The sequence below is a fragment of the Cavia porcellus genome, unplaced genomic scaffold (assembly GCF_034190915.1).
Source record: "Cavia porcellus strain 051 isolate PalLab524CR breed Dunkin Hartley unplaced genomic scaffold, mCavPor4.1 scaffold_21, whole genome shotgun sequence".
Taxonomy (NCBI): Eukaryota; Metazoa; Chordata; class Mammalia; order Rodentia; family Caviidae; genus Cavia; species Cavia porcellus.
This window is the reverse complement of record NW_026947504.1, coordinates 63,500,706-63,522,893: the sequence shown is the minus strand read 5'-3', so window position 1 is coordinate 63,522,893 and position 22,188 is coordinate 63,500,706. Positions and strand designations below refer to the sequence as shown.

Genomic DNA, 22,188 nt, shown 5'->3' with positions numbered 1-22,188 from the left:
ATGTTATTCTAGTAGTATCCATAAAGAATATGGTTTAGTGTTAATGACTCATTTTATTTAAAAAAAAAGTCTATGACCTTATCCACTAAATTATCTTAAGATATGAAAACCAAATTACTCTTTGGCTTTATTACATGATAAAAACAACACACAGTCTAGTCAAACAACTTTGTGATATTTATATTCCATTGCACAGATATAGGTTATACAAATTAGTAACACAATTTTGTAAATTCCAAACATGTTCTAAAATATCATTACAGGAGATGCCTAGGATATTGAAACATCAAAGTAGAAATTATACTCTAAATAGTTAAATGAACAATGAAAATACTGCACATCTTAATTAAAGGAAAAAGATGTGTGCTTAGATGCTCTAATAAACTAGGTAGCAGGGCAACTAACACTACAAATAAGTCACTGTGGTCCATTTTAATATATGCACATATATGATTATTCTTTATATAACTCCTCCTCTTGAAAATGCACAATTAAACATAAATCCAGATAAATGACTTAAAGAAATTCTAATTTTTCCTAATACTTAAAATTATGGTGAAGTGGACTATTATTTATGACTTCATACACTTAATAAAGTAGACTATAAAAGACACCACACTTAGAAAGAAGGAAACATTTTTAAAGATAATGGTTTTAATTGAATTAATGAGATGAAAAGATAGTGAGGCCCTGTTTGCTACTTACATGAAAGAATTTTAAAAATAATCACTGCACAAAATACAAAGGGTGGGGTTATGCGCGGTGGCATTAAATTTCTCCTCCATGTTTTTCTGGACTGTTCAAGAGCAAATTACAGTTTCCACGGCAAATTTATTTTCAAAATGCCGAATTGTGATACAATCGCTGGCTTCACGTTTCTGAATACCTGTTTGGCAGGAAAAAGGTTTTTAATTTTTGGTGCTTTTGCAACAAATATTCACATTAATCTTTACTTATTTTTCAGATATACTGAAGCATTTCACACTATATTGCATAAATTTCTAGTGTTTTGTGTACACTGGAGAAAATATTTTTTCTTTTTTGGAACTATGTATTTTCAGATCATAGCAACAGTAACAACGCCTTTCAGACAGCTTACAAATTTATAAACTTGAAGGTAATGGAAATGTTCTGCTTCTTGATTATGGTGGTGTTTGTATGACCATGTGTGAATTTGTGGAATTCAAAACTTGTATTAATAAGGGCAAATTTCACTGTAGGTATCAATTTGACTAAACAAATTATGATCTAAATTTTCTTAAATCTAAGGAAGTAAGCTGTAGGTTTCAGATGCTTCATTAGCTCAAAGTGAAAGGCTATTTATTATTAAAAGTGCTACTATTAAAAAGCCAGGGGAAAAAAAGCCAGGAAAGTATTTTTACTAGATGACATGATCACAATGAAATCACAGTACAATGTCTTTTTAATGGCACTTCTTAACTTTTTACACCTTTGCCAAATGTACTTTCATTTTATTTTTATAATGGAAGGGAAATGGGACATATTGGTATCCTTATTTTTCAGGTGTAAAAACAAGGGTTAAGTGACTTTACAAAGCTACAAATTAGTTGTATTAATGTTCATAATTCTTTATATCTAGATTCTTTTCTTAGTAACCTATTTATCCTCAGTGGGATTCAAAAGGCAAACAGCCTGCTTAGAATTTAGATCTCAGAATACAAGTGAAGAGCTGGTTAAGAGACCTGGATAGTAAGACCCACTCAGTACCGCTGAGCTAGAGGGGGAACGGAAAATCAGACAGGGTAGCTATATGAAAGATTTTGCAGCAATGACATTTCACCCTGGTCCTTCTCATTCTCAGAAAATAAATTTAGAATTAAAATGATTCAATGAAACTTCACAGCAAGTATAGATATATGTACAATGACTAAGTTTTGTCTAAATCATTTAACACAACAAAATGACAAAATCAACTTTTCTGTCAGCATTTTAACACTAAAATGCATTACCTTTAATAGTTTCTCTGCGTTGCAATTTGTAAGTTTCCTTGTCATGACACAGTCGATAAATAAAGAAACCCAGGCGATCGATATTTTTAATTCGATCAGTAATAACCATGTGTTCATGAATCAGGTATGACTGAGGCAAATAAGTTCCAGCCTACATTTAGAAAATAAATTTGAATATCTCAAAATATACATTCCACAAACTAGAAAAACACAAAATTCTTAGATATCACATGAGTAAACAGAGATCAACCTGCCATTTCTATACAACTTTTTTTTTAAGACAGGGCCTATCTTTCCCAGACTGGCTTTTAGTTCCTAAATTCAAGTAATCTCCTGGCCTAGGTGCACACCATTGTATTGCTGGAATATCGTTGTGCTCATTTATTTGCATACTGCCTATGGTATTAGACTTAAGCAGCTGGTTAACATTTATTCTATGGTCCTTTAGAAAAACTTAAAACACAATGTAACAAATATTTTAATTTCAAAATAAAAAAAAATTTTTTTTAATTGCAAGTCTTTATTCTTTTTCTATAAAATCCTTGGCTATATTCTGTTAAAATGGGCTTTAAAGAGCTAATTTCGCAACAGGAAATTCCCAGACACTAACAGTCAAAACATTAGTCAAAAACAGTAATAATTTTTATACCTTAATGTTAATGAGTAATTCCAACAGGTTTCTGGGAGGCATAACAATGGAAGTATTCAGCGGGATCACGTAGCACTTATCCAGGTTAAGATCTAAATAGGCTGTGAGTTTCTGGGGGGAAAAATGGATATATTTTAGTTAGATCAGTATCTTTAAAATGGGCAGCAACTGAATTTTAAATAATTAGTACCATTAAAACAGGCTGGCTTCAGAATGCATAAACCACTTGCTTCAACAAATCAAGATTTCAGTAGAACAGGAATGAGGGAGGAAAAATAATTGCTAGTAAATGTAATCCTTATCAGGAATTTGTTTTTGTAAGTAATAACACTACTTATTAAAATTAACTGCAGTGCCAGATGTGGTGGTACACATCTGTAACCTCGGTACTTGGGAGACGGAGGCAGGAGGATCACAAGTTTGAGGCCAGCCTGCGCTATAAAAAGTGAATTCAAGGCTGGCCTACACTGCATAGTGAAACCCTGTCTCAAAAAACAAATAAATAAATAAACAAACTGCAAAGGCCTATCAGCTGATGCGTTTATTAGTTCCTTCACTTATAATCCCAAATACCCCCACACAAAGCATCTACATATTGCTAATATAAACATTGTTGTCTCACTTGAATATTTAAAAATAGTGCCATCCTTAAAAAGCAAGGGAAGTTCTTTAATGATTTTTGTCTTCTGTAGTTTAGATGAACATAGCAACTGAGAAAGATGTCTGATAGGATAGTTTTAAGATCTAAGTTAAACCAAGACATGTAAACACATTGGTAAGAGCTCAGTGAGTTAACCAGTATTATTTACTATTTGCTTAGGGTAAAAGTTACTACCTTGAAGCAGTTTTGAAAACTGGTCTACAAACATATATATCAGGTCTATTTAAAAGGCATAAAATGTTTCCAAAGCTAAATTCAGGGAGTGTCCCAAACAGCAAGCCTACATTAAGACATAAAAACAAAGGTGAATAAAATTTTTGAACCTCTGAATCCTCGTTTCAGAAATAATTGTTGAGAAAAAATACTGGAGAAATAAAAGCATAAACTGGATATTAAATAATACTACATTATTGTTAATTTCCTTAGGTGTGACGATCATGTGATTAAGTGAAACAGCATCCTCACTCCTAATAACAAATGTTTAGGGCTAAGTGGCAAATGAGAGAAAAACACATATGGCAAAAGGTCTGGGCCAGGTGAAAGATTTGGGTTGCTTTAACTCCTCTAGACTACGTAAAATTTGGAAAACTGGGAGAAAATGAAGAATGAGAACTTATAAATAAGTTCACAAATCATTCATTTTGGAGACTAATACCAAGAAATGGGAACATACACGATCTCTTATCTAAGAAAATGTGAAAATAAGCAATAATAAGAACTTGCTAGTAAAGGCAGAAAGTCATAAAGCAGGCTTTCAGAACAGGCAAGGCCAAGGGATTTAAAAAAAAAAAACAAACAAAAAACCAAGATGTGAAAAAGAGGTCTGTTTCAGATAAAGCGGAGCCATCAAGTACTATTTTGGAAAGCGGAGAAACCCAAGTGCATTTTTAAAGTAAAAACTAAGCCCTAAATAGAATAATTTAGCAAGTACTGTTTAACCTACAAAATATGTAAAGTAAAGAACTTGTATTCGTGCCTATGATTATAGTTTTTACAATTTTGGACAACTGGCCCACCTTGTTAAAATCATGGACAATGTTGGCAGGATCACTATCTGCAAAATCTGGGACAGGTACGCTGATGAATTCAACTTCCTCTTCTTTAAAGATCTTAATATTTTCTTCAATGGTCTGGTAACGAGCAGCTGGGACATCAGCAGACGGCTCATTCAAGATGACATCATCTTTGATGTACTTTATTCCACAGTAGTACACGTCATCTGGCTATAGAGAATTTAAACACTCATTTCAGCAATTCAGTGTGAGACAGGTTTTTAAATGTAAGCATTACTTAAGTTGCCACCTCGATTTAAGTAGCATGTTGCTTGCAAACTCTTACTTTTAGATGACAAGCCAGACAGCTTAATTACAGAGCTAGCACATTCTTTAAGATCAGGTTTTGAAGTATTCTAAAAAAAAAAAAAAAAGACAACTCTGGAAGGAGAAAAGCAGCTGATTCTGATTTTCCCTTTTCTTTTGTGGTAGATAAAAACAGAACATAAAAGTAATTATCCACCTGGTGGCAAGTACCTCTGAACAAACACACAGGCCTACTCTACATGTAGGCATTGCTTTTCATAAAAGAATATATTCAGAAACAAGCAGTATTTTTCGGAAAAAAATAGTTTTAAAACTGAATTTTTTTCTGTATTGTATGTATCTTTTACAAAAAATTATATAAGAGAATATTACCAGTGTTTCAGTAATGTCTATTGACAAGCCATTATCTTGAATAATAGAGAAAATGAGCATAAAATTTATACATACTCTGGCAGAACATTTCCAAATTAGTTACTTAATTTTTAAAATGCATCTTAGTTGTCAACTATTTCTCCAAATTTTGTAAGTTTAAAACACGTGAACTGGTCATAAAAGCTCAAAGTAAATTTCTCCTGAAGATTCCGTAAGAGGAAGGAAGCATACTAATTTACTGCTAAGGGAACTGTATCACAAAGCAGGTATCACAAATCATAAATGGAAGGAAAATCTGTCTAAACTCAAAGGTACTATTAAACACTCTAAATTACAAGCAACTTTCACCCTAAGTTATTTCAACATCACTGTTGAAGTCACAACTCTTTCAAGAAACCAGTGACTAACAAGTGGCAGAGAGATGTAGTACCAGTGTTCTCCGGGCCTAAAGGCAAAAGGATATTGTGAGGGTGGCTGGAATTGGCTATCAAGTGACAGCTGATCAACATGACAACATTTATGGCTAATGTGTTTATTCAACTGACAATTTACAATGCTATACCATTCAGCCAATAATTATGGTAGGAAAATGACGATCAGTTGATTTTGAAAAGTCACCCAACATTTCTGTTAGCAACATCTCAAAATATTCTGCTTTTAAATACTGAGTATCTAGTATGTGTGGCAAACATATGATCAGATTTTTAAACACAGCTTTAAATCAGGCCCATCTATGTAAAGGCCACAGATAAAAAAGCACAAGCTTAGAACTAGAGGAAATTTTCTAATACATTTGATTGGGGAAAAAGAGCTACAGACTAAATATGCAGAGCGAGCAGGCCTATAATCACAGCACTCTTGGATGCTGAGAAGGGAGAATAGCAAGTTTGAGCCTCGCTGTGGCAATTTAGTGAGACCTTGTCTCAAAAAACAAAAAACAAAAACAAAAACAGAACCCCCCTCAAAAACCTCATTCTCCAATTAGAAAAAAAAACAAAAAACACTTACTTGAAGTGCAAAGTATTTGTACAGGTACGCTCCTCCTAGAATGACTCCTGCAAGCATAAATGCTAGTCCAAAGCACATGCACCAGCACCAGGCTCTTCTTTGGCCAACTGGCACCACATCATCTGGGTCCTAAAACATGAAAAAGACAATCAATATATATCTTTAAGCAGAAGCCTTAAGATCAGAAAGCATTATTGTTTTAATAAATAAAGACACAGAGACCAAAGGAGTTAGGTAGGGCCCTGGTCAAAATTAACCGAAGAACAATTATGTAATGGGTCCAGGACTCACTCTATTGCTACTTTGGCTGAGAGACATCAGCCCCAGGTAGTATTTTAACTACGCTTATTCTCAACACCCTACCTGCTAACCTAAAGCAATGATCCAGACCATAATTTCTATTTTCATGCACAACTTTTGTGATCTCCTAACATTGAGACATTCAGAAAAAGTTACAATACAACTTTGTCATAGAGTATTATGATTCTAAAACTCATATACTAAAAATCCAGGTCTTCTCTCTATCAGATTACCTATAAAATCATGCACTAGCCTGTTAGAAGTACTTTGTTTACACCATATGAAAACCACTTCTACAAGCTACAAGAAAAATCAAAAGGAAAATAAGACAAAAATACAATGAAATTCTTCAAGTTTTTAAAAAAAGAACAGTCATTTATTTAGAAATAATCCTATAATCTCATTGCCCTACTCTAAATCCCAGTGTGATAAAGTTCTTTTCTAAAATAGAAGCAATAGGAAATAAAAAGATGATTTATTAATTAAAAATGAACTAAATAATAAAAGGTAAAATACAATATGGAGTAGCTTCAGGAAAAGAAGAGCAGACTTAATCCTATACAGATGTTAGAAAACTTGTATAAAACAAAACAAAACAAAACACCACAATGGGCACATCAGGCAAAAGAAAACAGACTGGCTGAAACAAGAATTCACTTAGAAATAAAAAGCTATGATTTCAATTCTAAAATGAAAAATTTCATTTTGCTACTATTGAAAAGAGCCTAATCCCAGATGCTATAGAAACTAAGAACAATAAATGTTAGTAATATGCTCCTACGTTGAAGTTCTACTTTTAAACAGAACTTAACACAACAACAAATACTGCTTAATCTAAGGGTTAGATCAAAAGGTGTGAGAGTATTACACTCAGCTATCATACTTAGCAATACACCGTGTATGTACACTTAAGGGAATTACTATACTGCAAGGAAGTTGTATATAATGAGAACAAACCTAGAAGAATTTTTCAAGTCATGCAAGACATCCCATTTGTGCAAAGAAAAGTTGTAAGGATCTCATGGAGTCATGTAGTACTATGAAACTTGAACATTAAAATTTATGTGTTTTGCTTGAGCTCTTGTGTGAAATCAATGCTGAAGTAGATACTTTGTTTTTAATGTAACTAATTTTAGGGTGGAGGCAGGGCCGGAAATGACAGATGGAAATAGTCATTTCCAATATCTGGTATCAGCTGCTGAGACACCCAAACATGTGCACACCACACACCCATCCTATGTGGCAGGATCTCTCTCCTAATAGTTAAAGACCACAGACAGATATAGTCTCTACAAAATACAATTACAATACTTCACTTATCACAAGTTACTCAGCACCTCAACAATGTGAAATATGGCTTACAAATGAGAATCTTTGAACAGCCAAATTGTGATACAAAGCCACAGTCAGCAATTGATTAAGGAGATATCAAGTCTTTAAAATCTATTTATTCTTCCTTTTCCTTCAAATTCCTAGTAATCACTTTCTGCCTTGCATTAGAATAATCCACATGTAACATTCAGCTCTTCCTACTAGGCCACAAGGTCCTTGTAAGCATCCATTCATACTCATTTTGCATTACTGGTAACTCCACGCCAAGCTTGGCACTTAGATGGCATGCAAATATTTGATGAGCAAATAAAATGTAGACACTTAAAAAAAAAACTCAGCTATTTACCCTTTTATGATTCACAAAATTTTACATCAGTAGCCAGCAACACAGTGAGAGGTACAACAGAATAATTCATGATGCACAAAAAACTTGCAAAAACATCAGACCTACTTAGAACATATAGACATTTATTAAGGGTCTACTATGTGCAACAGACTGTGCTAAATCCCATAGGAAATTCAAATGTGTTTAAGGCATGGTTCAACTCAACAGCTATTTATACTTCCACAATAAACACTATCTATGCCAAATAAATGATGCCCCATATTGCAATCTAAATCTTGGAAAACAGATTAAAGTACATTCTAGATTTGTAAGTTTTTAATGAGTTTTTTAAATGATTAAATTTTTAATACTTGAAAGAATAATCTTTAGTTGAAAAAAAAAGCTTCAGAATCTCAAAATAACAGAAACTGCGTTTGACAAAATTCAATTCTCATTCTTAATGTTTCTGTAAAGGAGGAAGAGGTGAAATTCTTAACATTAATGAAGTACATAATTGAAATCCAAAAGCAAATCTCATAGTGAAATTTTAGATTTATATGCTTTCAAGTCAGGAGTACAGGAATATCCGTTAAAATCTGATTTTGTTTCCACTCAATACTATACCAGAGATCCTAGCCTTTAAACAAATAATAGGAACAAGAACACATACAAGATTACAAAAAAAAGTCCCTATTTGTTAACTGATCTATTTAAAAAATCTAAGAAAGTCAAATTATTCAAACTAACAAGAATTTATCAAGATTGCTAAAGATCAAATTTTCAATAATCAACTAAGTCAAATATTTGTATATGAATATTCATGTAATCATTACTCATAATAACCCTAAATTTAAAACCCAAATATTCATCAACTGATTAAGTGGATAAATTGTGACATATTTATACTATAAAACAGCAACAACAAAGCAGAAAATCAACAAATCAAAATCATGAAAAAAGTTCAAGAGATTCCATTATAAAATTTTACAAAAGGCAAAACCATGGTGACAAACAGATTAGTGGCTATCACTGGCAAAGACTGAGAAAGGAGGAAATCACTACAAGGAAATATGAGGCAACACTTTAGGGTAACAGAAAAGTTTCTTACCTTGACCTTTGAAGTGGACACACATATACAATTAACATGAATTGAACTGAACCATAGACATAAAATGGGTGTTTTAAGGCATGTAAATTATACTTCAACAGAAGGGTGGAGAAGCAATCGACAGTTCTGACATGCAAAGCTTAACAGTAATACTAAGTGCTGAGGAAAGGGTTGAACAAAGGAAACTTGGGAACTTTAACATAGTTGACAAGAGGTGGTACCATTAGTGTGGAATACAATCTGGCAGAAACTAATAAAAATACATGTATTTTATACCCAGCAATTTCAAATCTGGGATAAAACTCTTGATAAACTTTTGTATATGCATAAACAAGTGTGTTTAATAATGTTCACCACACAAATATCAAAAAGAAAAAAACAAAATAATCTATGTTTAGAGTATTTCATGATTAAAGAAGATAAAAAGAAAAATTACTAATAATCAAGAGCATCTTCACTGGAATGTATAATATTATCGGCCTACTTAACAGTCACAAACATTCCTTCTCCCTTGTACTACAAAAAACTGGTGCAGCACCTTAAACTGTGCTGGTAAGTTATAAGGGAACAGAACTCCCTTAAGTGCTGTACAATTATCACCTCATTAATCTTCATGAAACATCAAGATTTTAGCCCAGTTTACAAAGGAAGGCAGTGAAGCCAGGGCTGCCTATGACTAGCCCTCAACAGCAGCCACAGAGCTTGCAGAAGCATTCTCAGCCTTGCACCATACTAATTTTTGGTTCAAAATCTTATCAGACAATAAAGAAAAATTACTTAACAAATTATGTCTTAACCAACAAAAACAATAAATTGTGTTCTGTTACTTCAAATATATAGGAACTAGGTTACCTTTATCAGTCCCCTGAGAGGTTTCAGCAAAAGCGTTTCAATTATAAACTTACATAAAATGTGAAGTGTTTTAAATATACTTTTTATTCTGTTCCCAACAAAGCACATCCTTAGGCACTTCATCTTAGTTTTTTTATATGACAAACGAAGCTTTCAAGAGACGTTTTTCAAAGGCCTTAGAATATTGCTCTTCATTATTATAGCAAATGGGACAGGAACGTTTAGAAACCAGGATACTAAAAAGTATTAAAAATTACAGTGCCGGGGCTGGGGGTTAAAAAAAAAATTACAGTGCCATAAATAAGTTTAAGTATAAATATAAAACAAAACAAACAAAAAACCAGGAAATGAACCAATACAATGTAATCAAAATATCATGAGTTGTTGTACTTGCAAAAGATTTAATACACATTTAATACACTTTTATCAGCACCAGGGATCGAACTCACGACTGCCTGCTTAAAGGCAGGTGCTTATGCGGCTGAGCTAAATCCCCAGCCCCTATTTTAATATACTTTTAATACATATTGCAGTAACACAGGTAAATACAGGTGTACACAGCCCAGCTGCCCAACATTTTGTTTAGATTGTATGTTTTTCAAAATAGATGATCAGCTGTTCATGTGTTTTTTTTTTTTTTTTTGTCTTTTTCCTTTTTATCGGTACCAGGGATCGAACTCACGACTGCCTGCTTGCAAGGCAGGCACTTATGCCGCTGAGCTAAATCCCCAGCCCCAGCTGTTCATGTCTTTAAGATCTGTGACTCACATTTAAAAAAAATAGATTTCTCATCAATGTTCCAATGTCCTCAACTTTTCTCTCATAATTTCCCCCCTACTCAAAACCAAATATGCATATTTTTTTCTACCATGTCGCTGGGTTTTAAACTCAACTTTCTAGCTATGATTGAGTCATTACTTCTTCTGAAATCTAATTATGTAATAAAATAATCTAAACCACTTCTCCCTATAAAAGATTTTGAGTTCTGGGTCTCGGAAGCTGGTACATCATCATTTTCCTCAGTATGGAAGCATCAAGACAGGTATGCTCTAAGTCTCTGTCCATTATTTATAGCAAATATTACCCAATTCACCTGTTAGATGTAAACAAAATCTCTGGCTGAGACACTACCAATCTATAAAGACGCCAAACATTTGTTTCCATTTTCTCTTATTCACAAATCAGTATCTGAATTTGCTTCTTAAGTTGCCTTTCTAAACAGAACTGCTTTTGTTTCAGCTATGGTGAGCATGTCTAAGTGAGAAATATTAGACACATAAACAAGCAGTTTTCCAAGTAACTGGCATTATGAAGGTAGCAAAGAGGAAGATGCACTTTATTCTGTAGATGCCACATTTCTCAAAGGCCTCTAACCTTTTATCAGTATTGGCTATTGCTCAGCCAAGTTAATTTGTATTGATTCTGGCTTAGGAGTATGTCAACACATTATGATCAGTAGTTACTGAACCTTACTCTATCTAGGAGGCAAAGGTTACAAAAAGGCAAACAATTTGAAATTATAATGCCTACAAGTTTCTCTTTAACATATTTTTTTGCTAACAAATTCTATAATATTACAAACAGTAGTAGAAAAAATAAAACTTTAAAGCTATTGCAAAACAATTTGTGAGAAACCTTTGAAATCTGAACTAAATTACTAATACCATATAAAATTAGCACAAGCCTGGGCTGGGGATTTAGCTCAGCAGCACAAGCACCTGCCTGGCAAGCGCAAGGTTGTGAGTTCAATCACCAGGACAAAAAAAAAATTAGCACAAGCCCAGGTAAAAGAAAAGTAGGTCAAACTAAAAGGAAGAAAAGCAACTTGTAAATGCATCTAGGGCTGGATCATAACCTAATCACTTTTGCATCATTATGGAAAAAGAATATAAAATGCAAAGTGAATCTATTCTTTTTTCTATATAGTTTGTAAGATGACTATTATGTCTATATAGAGTTTATTATGTTAGTCAGTTTGTGCTAAATGAAACTGTACTAACCAGCAAAATTTTATGGTCTTTTTTTTAACTTTTAAGACATTAATTTTTTTTTTTTTGTCTTTTTCCTTTTTATTGGTACCGGGGATCGAACTCACGACTGCCTGCTTGCAAGGCAGGCGCTTATGCTGCTGAGCTAAACCTCCAGCCCCCAACCAGCAAAATTTTAACAATTTAAAAGTTCATATTAGTAACATAAAAATCATCAGATAGCAAAAAGAATTCCTAGACAAACAAAAATTGGCTAATACCTTTTAGCAGGGATAGTTAAGTAAGTGAAGACTTTTCTATTACTGGCTGAATTATATTGGGATCATACTATTTCTAGTATCAATTGTCTTCCTAAAAATTTTAAGCATGATCAGAATGCTTTATTCCCATATAATTTATAATAAAATTAAGTGTCAAGAGTACAGTAAAAAACCAAACCTGTTCTGTACTCACTTTTTATATAAATAAGATTTTAATGCCACTCAACAAAGTAGTTATTATACATTCATAATTAAAAATAGGTAATTCCATTTGAAATTCAGAATCTTCATAAGAAAATTGCAAGTGTTTGTGACAGTACCAAGTTATTGTAGTGTTCTCTAGCAAACCAGGGCTTTACTTACTGCTGTGCTATATTCCCCAGCCTACAAAATAAAGCCTATATAATAATTTAAATATGGAAAGTTACAGCTAATTTCTATATAAATTTTGTGATTTATATATAAAATAGTTATACACAATAAGTACTAGTAAAAACAACTGCACTTCTTGAGATTAGAGAGATTTGCTTCTGGACAGTGAACATGTGAAAAGCACTCTGACCCTAAGGGCTCTACTGCCCAGGGGTGATGTGTGTTCCACAAAGACGCAGTGGAACAACTGATCTTGCTTCCTACAGCATCGTTCTGTCTTCTGAAGAACCCAAGCACATCATTTTCTTGTGAAATGACATAGACATTTAAGTAGGCTGCTACTAATTTTATCAGTTTACATAACTTGACCTTTCCTAGACACACTAAGTGCTTCTTTTAAGTAGGGATGTTTTGTAATTTTAAATTTCTAATTCAGTGTCTGATCACACTTCTGTATATGTAAGCGCTTATGAATATGTGTTAAGTTTTCAGAAAGAAAAGATACACTAGGAAGTACCAGGAATGGTCAGTTCATTCAATGCATCATTTCTACAGATAAACATAAAAGACTCAGAGAAGTAAAATTATTTGTGTCATACCACAAATATTTGGCACTAAGAAAGGCCAAATATCATGTGTTCACATGCAACTTAACTAAAGAAAAACATGTAGATATTAGGTTAAGCTAACAAAATACACACATTAACTCTGGTAATAAATGAAGTGACACAGTACCAAACTTGTATAATACTCATAGCCAAATAGTAACTACATAGCTCGAGTTTCTACAGAATTCTGTCATTGTAAGACGCTTATCTAAATTGAGCCATTAACTGATAAGTACTATGTACATTAACTATTGCAACAGTGGTATCACTTTTAATATACTGACAAACAGGACTTACCAAATTACAAAGAACAGTAAAAATAAGTCTTAAAATTATATATACACAAAACAAAAATAAAGGAAAATATTTAGGCATACCAACTTGTAACACAGAATCACTTCAAAGTCAGTACAAAAGGCAAGATATTAGTTATGAAAATCAAACTTAGACTAATACAGACATAAAGCAAAATCACAAATTTAGTAGTGAATTATCTTTAAAATTACTCATGAAAGAAAGCGTCAGTACTTTGAAAAGACCAGATACCCGTCTTTCTAGGTCATCATGTTTCATCTTAAATTACTGCTAATAATAATTCAGATGGTTTCCATTATTAATTATCATTAAATCCATTTTTAGTGTAAAATGAAATATTCTAGTTAATCTTTTAAAAGTTATCAAGATAGTTGAGTTGGAAGGTCTAGAAATGATTTTCAATTAACTATATCTTAATTTCCTCCCAAAACCTCAATAAAGTGATAGTAAAAGAATAAACATCTAATCATGGAGAACGCAAATGACAGCAGACAAGTAGCTTGAAAGCTAAGTGTAAGGATAAAGATTCTCAAGGGTCAAAGCTTTAAACAAATGTGTCACAACACTTTTTCTTCATTTATAAAACTTTAGTTCCAATATGAGATACAGGCAAAGGCAATTCCAGGACGATTCTGACTCTCAGGATATCGGTTATGACAACATGCCCGGAGTGCAGCCCCAACAGCCAGGTAGGAACGACCACCTAAAAAACCAGGACACTTTGTAAGGTCCTAGTGTGTCTGAAGGTAACTATACTGCTATCAGAGGATCTGAGAATGAGTTAGTAAAAGACAGAAAATTAAGCAACCTTCTCTCTAGCCATAAGAAGCAATGATCAAACCCAAGAAAAATTTAAAACGTTTAGAAGTAAGGCATGGTGGCACATTCCAATTACAGCACTTGGGAAGCCGAGGTGGGAGGATAGCGAGTTCATGGCCAACCCGAACTACACAGTGAGATTCCATCAAAAAAAGAAAAACCGGTGTTATACAAAGGAAGTACAGTAAAAGTGTATCATCCAGGTGTAAACAATATTTATTTCAATCCTAACAAAAGCATTAAAGATCAATTTAAACAAATTGGAATAACTAAATCAAGAGAACTGAGTGTAGTACTTAAATATATAGAAAAGGTTAAATATTCAATTTCTATTTTGGTACTACCAATAGATAACATTCAAAATCACAAAAAATAAAGATAAAAGAACTCTACTAAACAAAAGTAATAAATAAGTATTTAGAGAAGTTGTTCTTCAAATGTGGTCCAGAAATACCCCTTTAGGAGTCTACAAGGTCAAACCATTTTCATGGTAGAACTTGATACACTGTTCACTTTCATTTTCACTAGAGCATTTCCCAGAAGCTAAATATGTGATACCACAACATGAGTTTAGAAGCTTCTAAGAATCCAATTATCTTCTATTAACCTACCCATTAAAGAATACTACCAAAATAAAAAGCAATTTTATGATTAGTCTTCCTAAATCATTTTAGTTGTTTGGAAAATCTGACTCATAAAAATGGTACTTATGATCTGTAATAGAGTATTATTTTAAACACTTTGTTTTAATTTACAATACAGCAAATATCAATATATATGACTGGCCTAAAGCAAAAGCTCTTTGCAATTCTGATCAATTTTAAATTTTTATTTGGAGTTTTGAGACCAGTAATTTTGAAAACCATTCATATACTGAAGAGTGGAGTTCAGATTGCCGCATTTGTTTCCAGCACAAGGATGCCAGCCCAGGGGATCCGTGGGGCTAGAATCCAGTCAGTGCTCTGCCCCAGATACCTTTTTCTACTTTGAACAAAGGCAGAGTATGGTCTACTGACCACCCTGGTAATAAAAGATCAGAGCGGTTGGGAGTGAATATAACTGCCTCTATGCAATTTATGGGCTTAGAAATTAAAAGCAGTGACTGCCTCTAAGGACAGAGGAGGACAAACTGTAAAAGAACATCAGATAACTTCCTCAGCTGATCACAGGGCTCTATCTTCATGAGGGCATAAGGGTGCTAGTTCAGGTGTACACATTTTAAAACAACAGTACACTAATACATGCATTTTATTATGTATGATAAAATTTTTGTAAAGTCCAATTTTCTGAAATAAGGTAGGCCTATTTGCATTTCAAAACTAAATATTACTTTAGTAAAACCCAAAATTAAACTTTAAAAATTCTATTAACAATTAGTATGTAATGGAGAAATACACGTTAATTTCTAAGGGTTTTTGTGTTGCAGGAATAAATCCTTACAATATTTTGTTGGAAAAAAATACTAACAACATTATGGTCAAACTGACATCAGAGGCACAGATAACTATCAAGAGCAACACAAGAAGCAATAGTCCAAAAACAGGAATGATGGGAGTGGACGGGAGTACAACTTTATAGATTATTATACTCCCTGTTCTGATGATGGAAAAACTGAGGCACACAGAACTGAGGTAACTTGCCCAAAGGATCACAGTAAGTAACAGAGGCAAGATTTAAATCTTGAGTATGACTGCATGAGTTCTCAAATACTACAAAGTACAGCTTCCTGAACAATGAGGATCCTAAGCAAAAAGGAACAATACCATCTTTTGGTTTTTCTCCCCTAACCATTTAAAAACGTGCAAATCATTCCTACCTCACAGACTATAGAAAATCAAACACTAGGCTACGTTTTATCACATGGACTATAGTTTGTCATTCCTGCTTTCAACTTTAAAAAGGACTAACCCAGGCCTTTGGTGTCTTTGGCTAATTTATGTAAGTTCAAATCGGAATTTTAATTTGTACTCTACCTTTAAAAGCCGAAGGACTACAGGGCTGAAGTGCATACACTGAGAGCATGAGAATCTCTGGGTCCAACCCTCAGCACCAAAAACAAAACCAAAATGAACAAAATCTGAACTGTGCAACACTGGACCCAATTCCTACCTGAAGACGAAGTAAATCCTAGCTTGTATAATATGAGAAAGCCCAGTTTCATTAACTCACCTACGTGGACACATAAGGCTTTTTTTCAGTTTTGCTAACTGAAACTGAAGGGACCTGGAAAATGCTATGTGCCAGTAAAATGAAAGCAAAGAAAAAATAAATTGAAGGAGAAAGCTATAAAATGAAGACTAAAAAAACTGATCTAGACATAAACAGAATGTCCCTTTAAAATCATTTTTCCCAGTGTGAGGATGAATCTTCTGTCAGATGCTATAATGATCCCTTTTTGATTTACATAATTTTATACATTATAATTCTACAGCAATATTATAATCATATATAACAGAGAAAATAAGAGTTAAGCTTTGTCCTTAACTTACTTGCAAAAGCAAATTTAAAAAACTAATTTCGCAGCTGGGCGTGGCGGCACAAGCCTCAATACCAGCACTCGGGAGGCTAGAGCAGGAGAAAGAGCCACAAGTTTGAGGCCAGCTTTGGCTACACGGTGAGCTCAAGACCAGCCTCAACTATACAATGAGAGTCTGTCTCAAAAGGGGAAAAACACAAAATACAAACAAAGAACTGGTATTAAAAGTTAAACATTCCAATACACAAAAATCCACTGAAATTCTTGCTGCTCAAAGTATGAAATTAAACTAAACCAAAAAGGTTTATGCAAACTATTAAAAATCTCAAAGTATCGAATATCTAGTATCCTGCTTAGTGTCAATTCCCCAAATAAATTCCCAGGAAATGTAAAAGCAGTAGTATTTATAAACTGTGAAGTTTATTTCAACATTAATTTCTCTTCAGTCATTTATCTAGCTCTAAATTATAAAAATTACCGCTGGAAATTTTATTAGCATTAGAAGAAAACATTAAGTGAAAAATGAGAATATCACTATCAAAAAAGTAATTTTCTCATTTCTGCAATACAAGATTCAAATTTTTCTGTTTAGGAATATAAATTCTATGTTCAATTTTACTTTATTTCTTCCCCAAAATGGTACAATTATAGAAATACTACAAAAGTTCTTTTATTATCTAATTTAAAAGCCTTATAATCTACAATTATTTAAATGTGGTCAATTCAATTATTGATAACACAAGATGACACTATATGATAGATTCCTTTAAAGCTATTAAGGATATCACTATTACTGATTAAAGGGATAATCACAATCACATATTTTAAAAAATGATGTCCCTAGGGTCATATATATAATGTAAAATGTCAAGCTCTATACAGAAAATTAACAGAGCCTGGTAATAACTACCTTTATAAATAACAATTATTGACATCATAATTCCAAGGTTTACATCATTTAGACAAATAACAGATTCAGATACAGAACTGCCAAATCCTTAATTTTAACAGGTAGCAAATTACAGCCTGAAATCCTTAGGTGAGAAAGTCCCTAACTCTTGCTTTAGTCTTTAAGCTCTAATAAAATGTGGTACATTTGCCAAAAACTTTAAGAGTAAACCAATTTTATTTTATTTGAAAAGACAATTTATTTTCTGGATCTTTACTTACACAATGTTATACAAAGCAGTTCGGTAAGCTTTAAAATACTAATGCATAAGGTACTTCCTTCTGAAAAGAGAATATGGCTTTTGAAGAGATACTCCAGATATGAGTTTAGTATGATAAAAGTGAAAGAAAATGCCTCCAAATTGCTGCAGTTTATTTTTCTAGAGACATTTACAGAAGTGAAGTTTAGCAATGCATAATAAATAGTTAAGCTGGATTCTAAATTAACTTAAATTGGCCTGCACCATAAATGTGTTTGAGATATTTCTGGTAAAAAAAAAAAAAGAAAACAAACTTCTTTTCACATAAACCTACAAACTTCTTTTCACATAAACCTCTTACATGGCAGAATTCAATTCCACAAGGTCTTATGCACTTATGATTAGGGCAAGGATAATACGGCCACTTGTCTAGTTTGAAAGACAACAATCTTGGGGGGAACTTCTGGCTGCTGAACTTGTCCTCCAGTTATGCAATGTGCGATGTCTCCAAACCTCAACAGCAGCAGTATTTTCTGTGGGATGTGTACTAGAGTTGTATGTCCAAGAGGCAGGCCAGAGCGTTCATTTATCTCCCAGGACTACAGATATCCATACCTTCCACAAAGACCAAAGTGTAACCACTATAAATGTTTTACTGGCCAATGCTTGCAAACATGAAAATACATAACTAGCCAATATGCACTTTGGTTAAAAGGACCAATTTCCCAATCTCTTTTCTAAAGATCAACACAGCTCAGGAAATGTCCAGTCATGCATTTTATATTCTTTCCACCCCTCAAACACACAAAAAGTAAAAACCACTAACGAAAACCTGTAATGAAACCCTTTAGTCCCGACTGTGCAAATAGAACGTGTGAAAGTATTAGGCTTCAAGCAGCCCTGTGATGGCTGTCTTGCCCTTTACTTCATGCTCTCATGCTCCCCCATTTTCTCTTCCACAACACTTCTCTCTCATTGACAACATCTACAAGGCAGGGCAGAGAAGCAAGGGACAGTACTATGTATCAGCAAGAGGGCTGGTGAGGTGCTTAGTGAAGCAAACTCTGGGGGACTCATATGGAGAGGTGCTTCACACCAGACACTGCAATAGAAGAGTTGTCGACAACTGTCTGTCCTAGAGTAAGACAACCAAAAAAGAAAAGGTGCATTATTTCACAATACCTCCATTCGTCTCCTTTTTCTTTGGCCCACTGTTATCAGTATGAGGGGAAGAATGTAACATGTTAAACATTAAAAGGAAAAAGGGAACAGTCTGGTTAGGGTGTGGAAGTAGTTGTTGTTTTTCACAGTTTAAACAACTCTTGCCAAAATATAATTACATAATCCTAGCATCTCCATAGACTTTTAAAACTGGAAGAGTCCTTACAGACCATCTGGTTCTACCCTTTCATCTTACAGATAACTAAAATTTAAGTCCAAGACCAAGCAGTTACATAATGAAAAACCTGAGACTTGGGATTCAGCACTTTGTTTGATATTTGCACACATACAGTAATTTTCCAAGGTTCCAAACAAAGAAAAAAAAAGATAACCTATAACATAAAATTCGTCTATCATTTAAAACTCATCTTTGTTAAACAAAATGATTCTTTGTTATTTCTATTTCTTTTAAGAGCTTTGTGCCTATCAGCACAGGCATGAGCAAAAAAGTAAAAATAATTAAAAGGAAAATGCAGAGGGAAAAATGCAAGCTAGTTGAGACAATATAATCAATACAAATAGCTGCTGGGATTAGTAGTTACTGCTGCAAACCATACTGAAGCAAAGAAATTGCTTCTGAAGGGTTCTCCCCGCAGCAGAGAGAAAAACCACAAAAGACCTGAGCACTGTAAAAGTACCAGAATGCATGTTATATAAGACAGCTGACTACAGTGATTAGATTTCTTGCAGCATAAGAAAGCAGAATGTGCATTTTAAAACCAGAACTCCAGATGACACCAGAGCAGGTGGTCCTAAAGAACACATTTTGACTTCTGAGTATCGTGGTCTATGACAGCTAGAAGTAATAAAAATTCTAGTTCAGAGAGCTCTGGGCCACCTCTAGCCTAGCCAGATCCTTTCAATCAACCAAGCAAAAGGAAATGCCCCCTAAGGAAAAAAAAAACATTAAGGATGATTCTGTTCCCAGCCCAGGCAGTCAGACAAGGTGGTTACCACACAGTCACCCCCAACGAGCCAAAGAACATTATATAATCACTGCCCAACCTCCAAGAGGAAGAGATCAGAAGTTCTCTCTCAAATGTCTATCATTAACTAAGGTTTTCTTTTGCAGTTAAGTGACTGATAAAGACTCTGTTTATAATGTTGAAAAATACTTTGTCACCCACTGAGGAAGTCTTTCAGTTTATAGTTGTTGGGAGAATTATTTTTCTTTCTACCAATTCATTTGTGAGTGCTGTGTGGTTTACAAAGGAAGACTGGCCTTCACTGAGTCTGAGTATTTGTCTTTGGATATTGGAATCTGAGAAAATATGAAATGGCACAAAATTTAAATTATGGTGAACTTGTGAGAAACTGTAAGAATCTGAAAACGGGATCATTATATCATAAATGACGCAATTTGTCAAAAAGTCAGTGTTAAAGCTGCTCAACATATTTAATTCTGATGTGTTCAGAGTTTCAAATCTTCACCTAGAACAGCTTTTCTGTAAAAGCTGTATGAAATGACATCATCTGATGGTTTCTCCTTTCTTTGAAATTATATTTGTTTACAAGAATTAAAGTTACATATATACAAACATATATATATATATAATAGCATTAAGTATGTATTTGAGGTTGTTGTGACTGGGTACTTACTTGTCTATCACCTATTCTATGCACAATGTAGATAAAGAGCTAAGATAATTTGCTACAGCAGTTTTCCTCTGTGCATTCCAAACATGTTCAAGAACAAGACTTTGCAATGGGTTCAGGAAAAACAATACTAATACCAAAACCAAAACCTTGAATCCTTTTAGGGAACCAGTTCACTGTTCCTATTTCAAGGCAAGGCAGGCAAAAACAACCAACTCTTGACATTCAACTAGAACATTTGCAGAAAACAAGTACAAACATGTCCACGTTAAAAATGCTGTAGTATATCAGTAGCCTATTTTTCAGTGGTAATTTCCGATAAAAACTGTACTCAATTTGGCACAGGGACGATTTTTCAAACGTTAGAACCACTATTACTCTATTGATAATAGGACTTGAAAAGTGCCAACAAAATGAGCTATGCAACCTAAATTGTATGGTTAACTTCTACAGGATTAAATTTTACAGCTTAAAAAGGGCAGAGTAGGAAGAGGCAGCTTCTCAATTAATTTATAACTGTCCAAGCAACTAGAAGTTAACGCCAACAACAGCTCTGTTCTAGACTTTTACTGAGGGATAAAGAGGATTTTGTATTAATTTTTGAGGGACGGGGGCAGATCATTTGCGTTCGGTTTTAAAGGGTGTGATAATTACTTATCTTTACCTGGAGTATTTGTTTGTAAAATCACTAGCCCTACACTGAGCTGTCCGCCGTCTCCCTGTCCCTTTTCCAGACCTCCCGTGAAGTTCATCTGCCAATACCAAGGGGCCGTGGAAAAGGGAAGTAAGGAATAAAACTGCTCTTAAAATTGAGACGAGGGCAACTGCTGGACTTCGTCCAAGCGCTGTTCAGCCCAGAAGCGAAAGTAGGCAACAACAGAGGTTCGCTCGGGCTTGGGATGATGTCAGCCATTTTAGACGCATTATTTATGCGGGAAGGGAATGCCAAAGTCAGTGCTGGTGTGGTGCAGTCCCGCTCGGAACCCGACTCGCACTCGGGGCTCGCGGCCCGCTCGGGCGGACACTTCGCAGCTGCAAACGCAGCTCCTCACAAAGACAAGCGCGGCCGGCGCGGGGCGCTGGGACTCGCGGGGCCTCTCGGCCACTGCCGGCCGCCGGCCCGGCCCGGCCCGGCCCCGCCCCTCCCCCACCGCGGGCTCGGACCTTGCAGTCCACGGCGACGGCGTCTGGGGGGATGATGAGCGCCTCCTCGCCGCTCTTGGGCTCGTCCTTCTTGGCCTCCTTCTGAGCCAGAGCCGAGTTGAACGTCACCTTCACCATGGTGCGGCCTGGGGCGCCCCGACGCGGGCTGGAGGCGCGTACTGTGGGTTCTCGGCTGCAACTGCACCCTCCTCGACTCTGCTGGGGCTGCGACTCCGCGGCGACTGACGACGGTCGAGCGGCTGCGCAGCGGTTGAAGCGGCTACTGCAGCTGGGCTTTCGCCTTCTCCCGACTCCGGTGCGGGGAGGGCGAGGCGGGGCTGGAGGG

The 22,188-nt window shown here is 34.8% G+C and overlaps 1 protein-coding gene across 1 annotated transcript; it reads right to left on the bottom strand.

Annotated features, from left to right (window-relative positions):
* Nucleotides 1-156: 156 nt before the first annotated feature.
* Nucleotides 157-22,162, bottom strand: Itm2b (integral membrane protein 2B). Its single transcript, XM_063232789.1, has 6 exons — nt 21,864-22,162; nt 5,980-6,108; nt 4,297-4,503; nt 2,620-2,730; nt 1,971-2,121; nt 157-886 (listed from the first exon to the last, which is right to left on the bottom strand). Exons 1-6 carry the CDS (start codon nt 21,978-21,980, stop codon nt 801-803), a joined length of 801 nt encoding a protein of 266 aa, XP_063088859.1. The 5' UTR covers nt 21,981-22,162; the 3' UTR covers nt 157-800.
* Between the last annotated feature and the right edge of the window lie 26 nt (nt 22,163-22,188).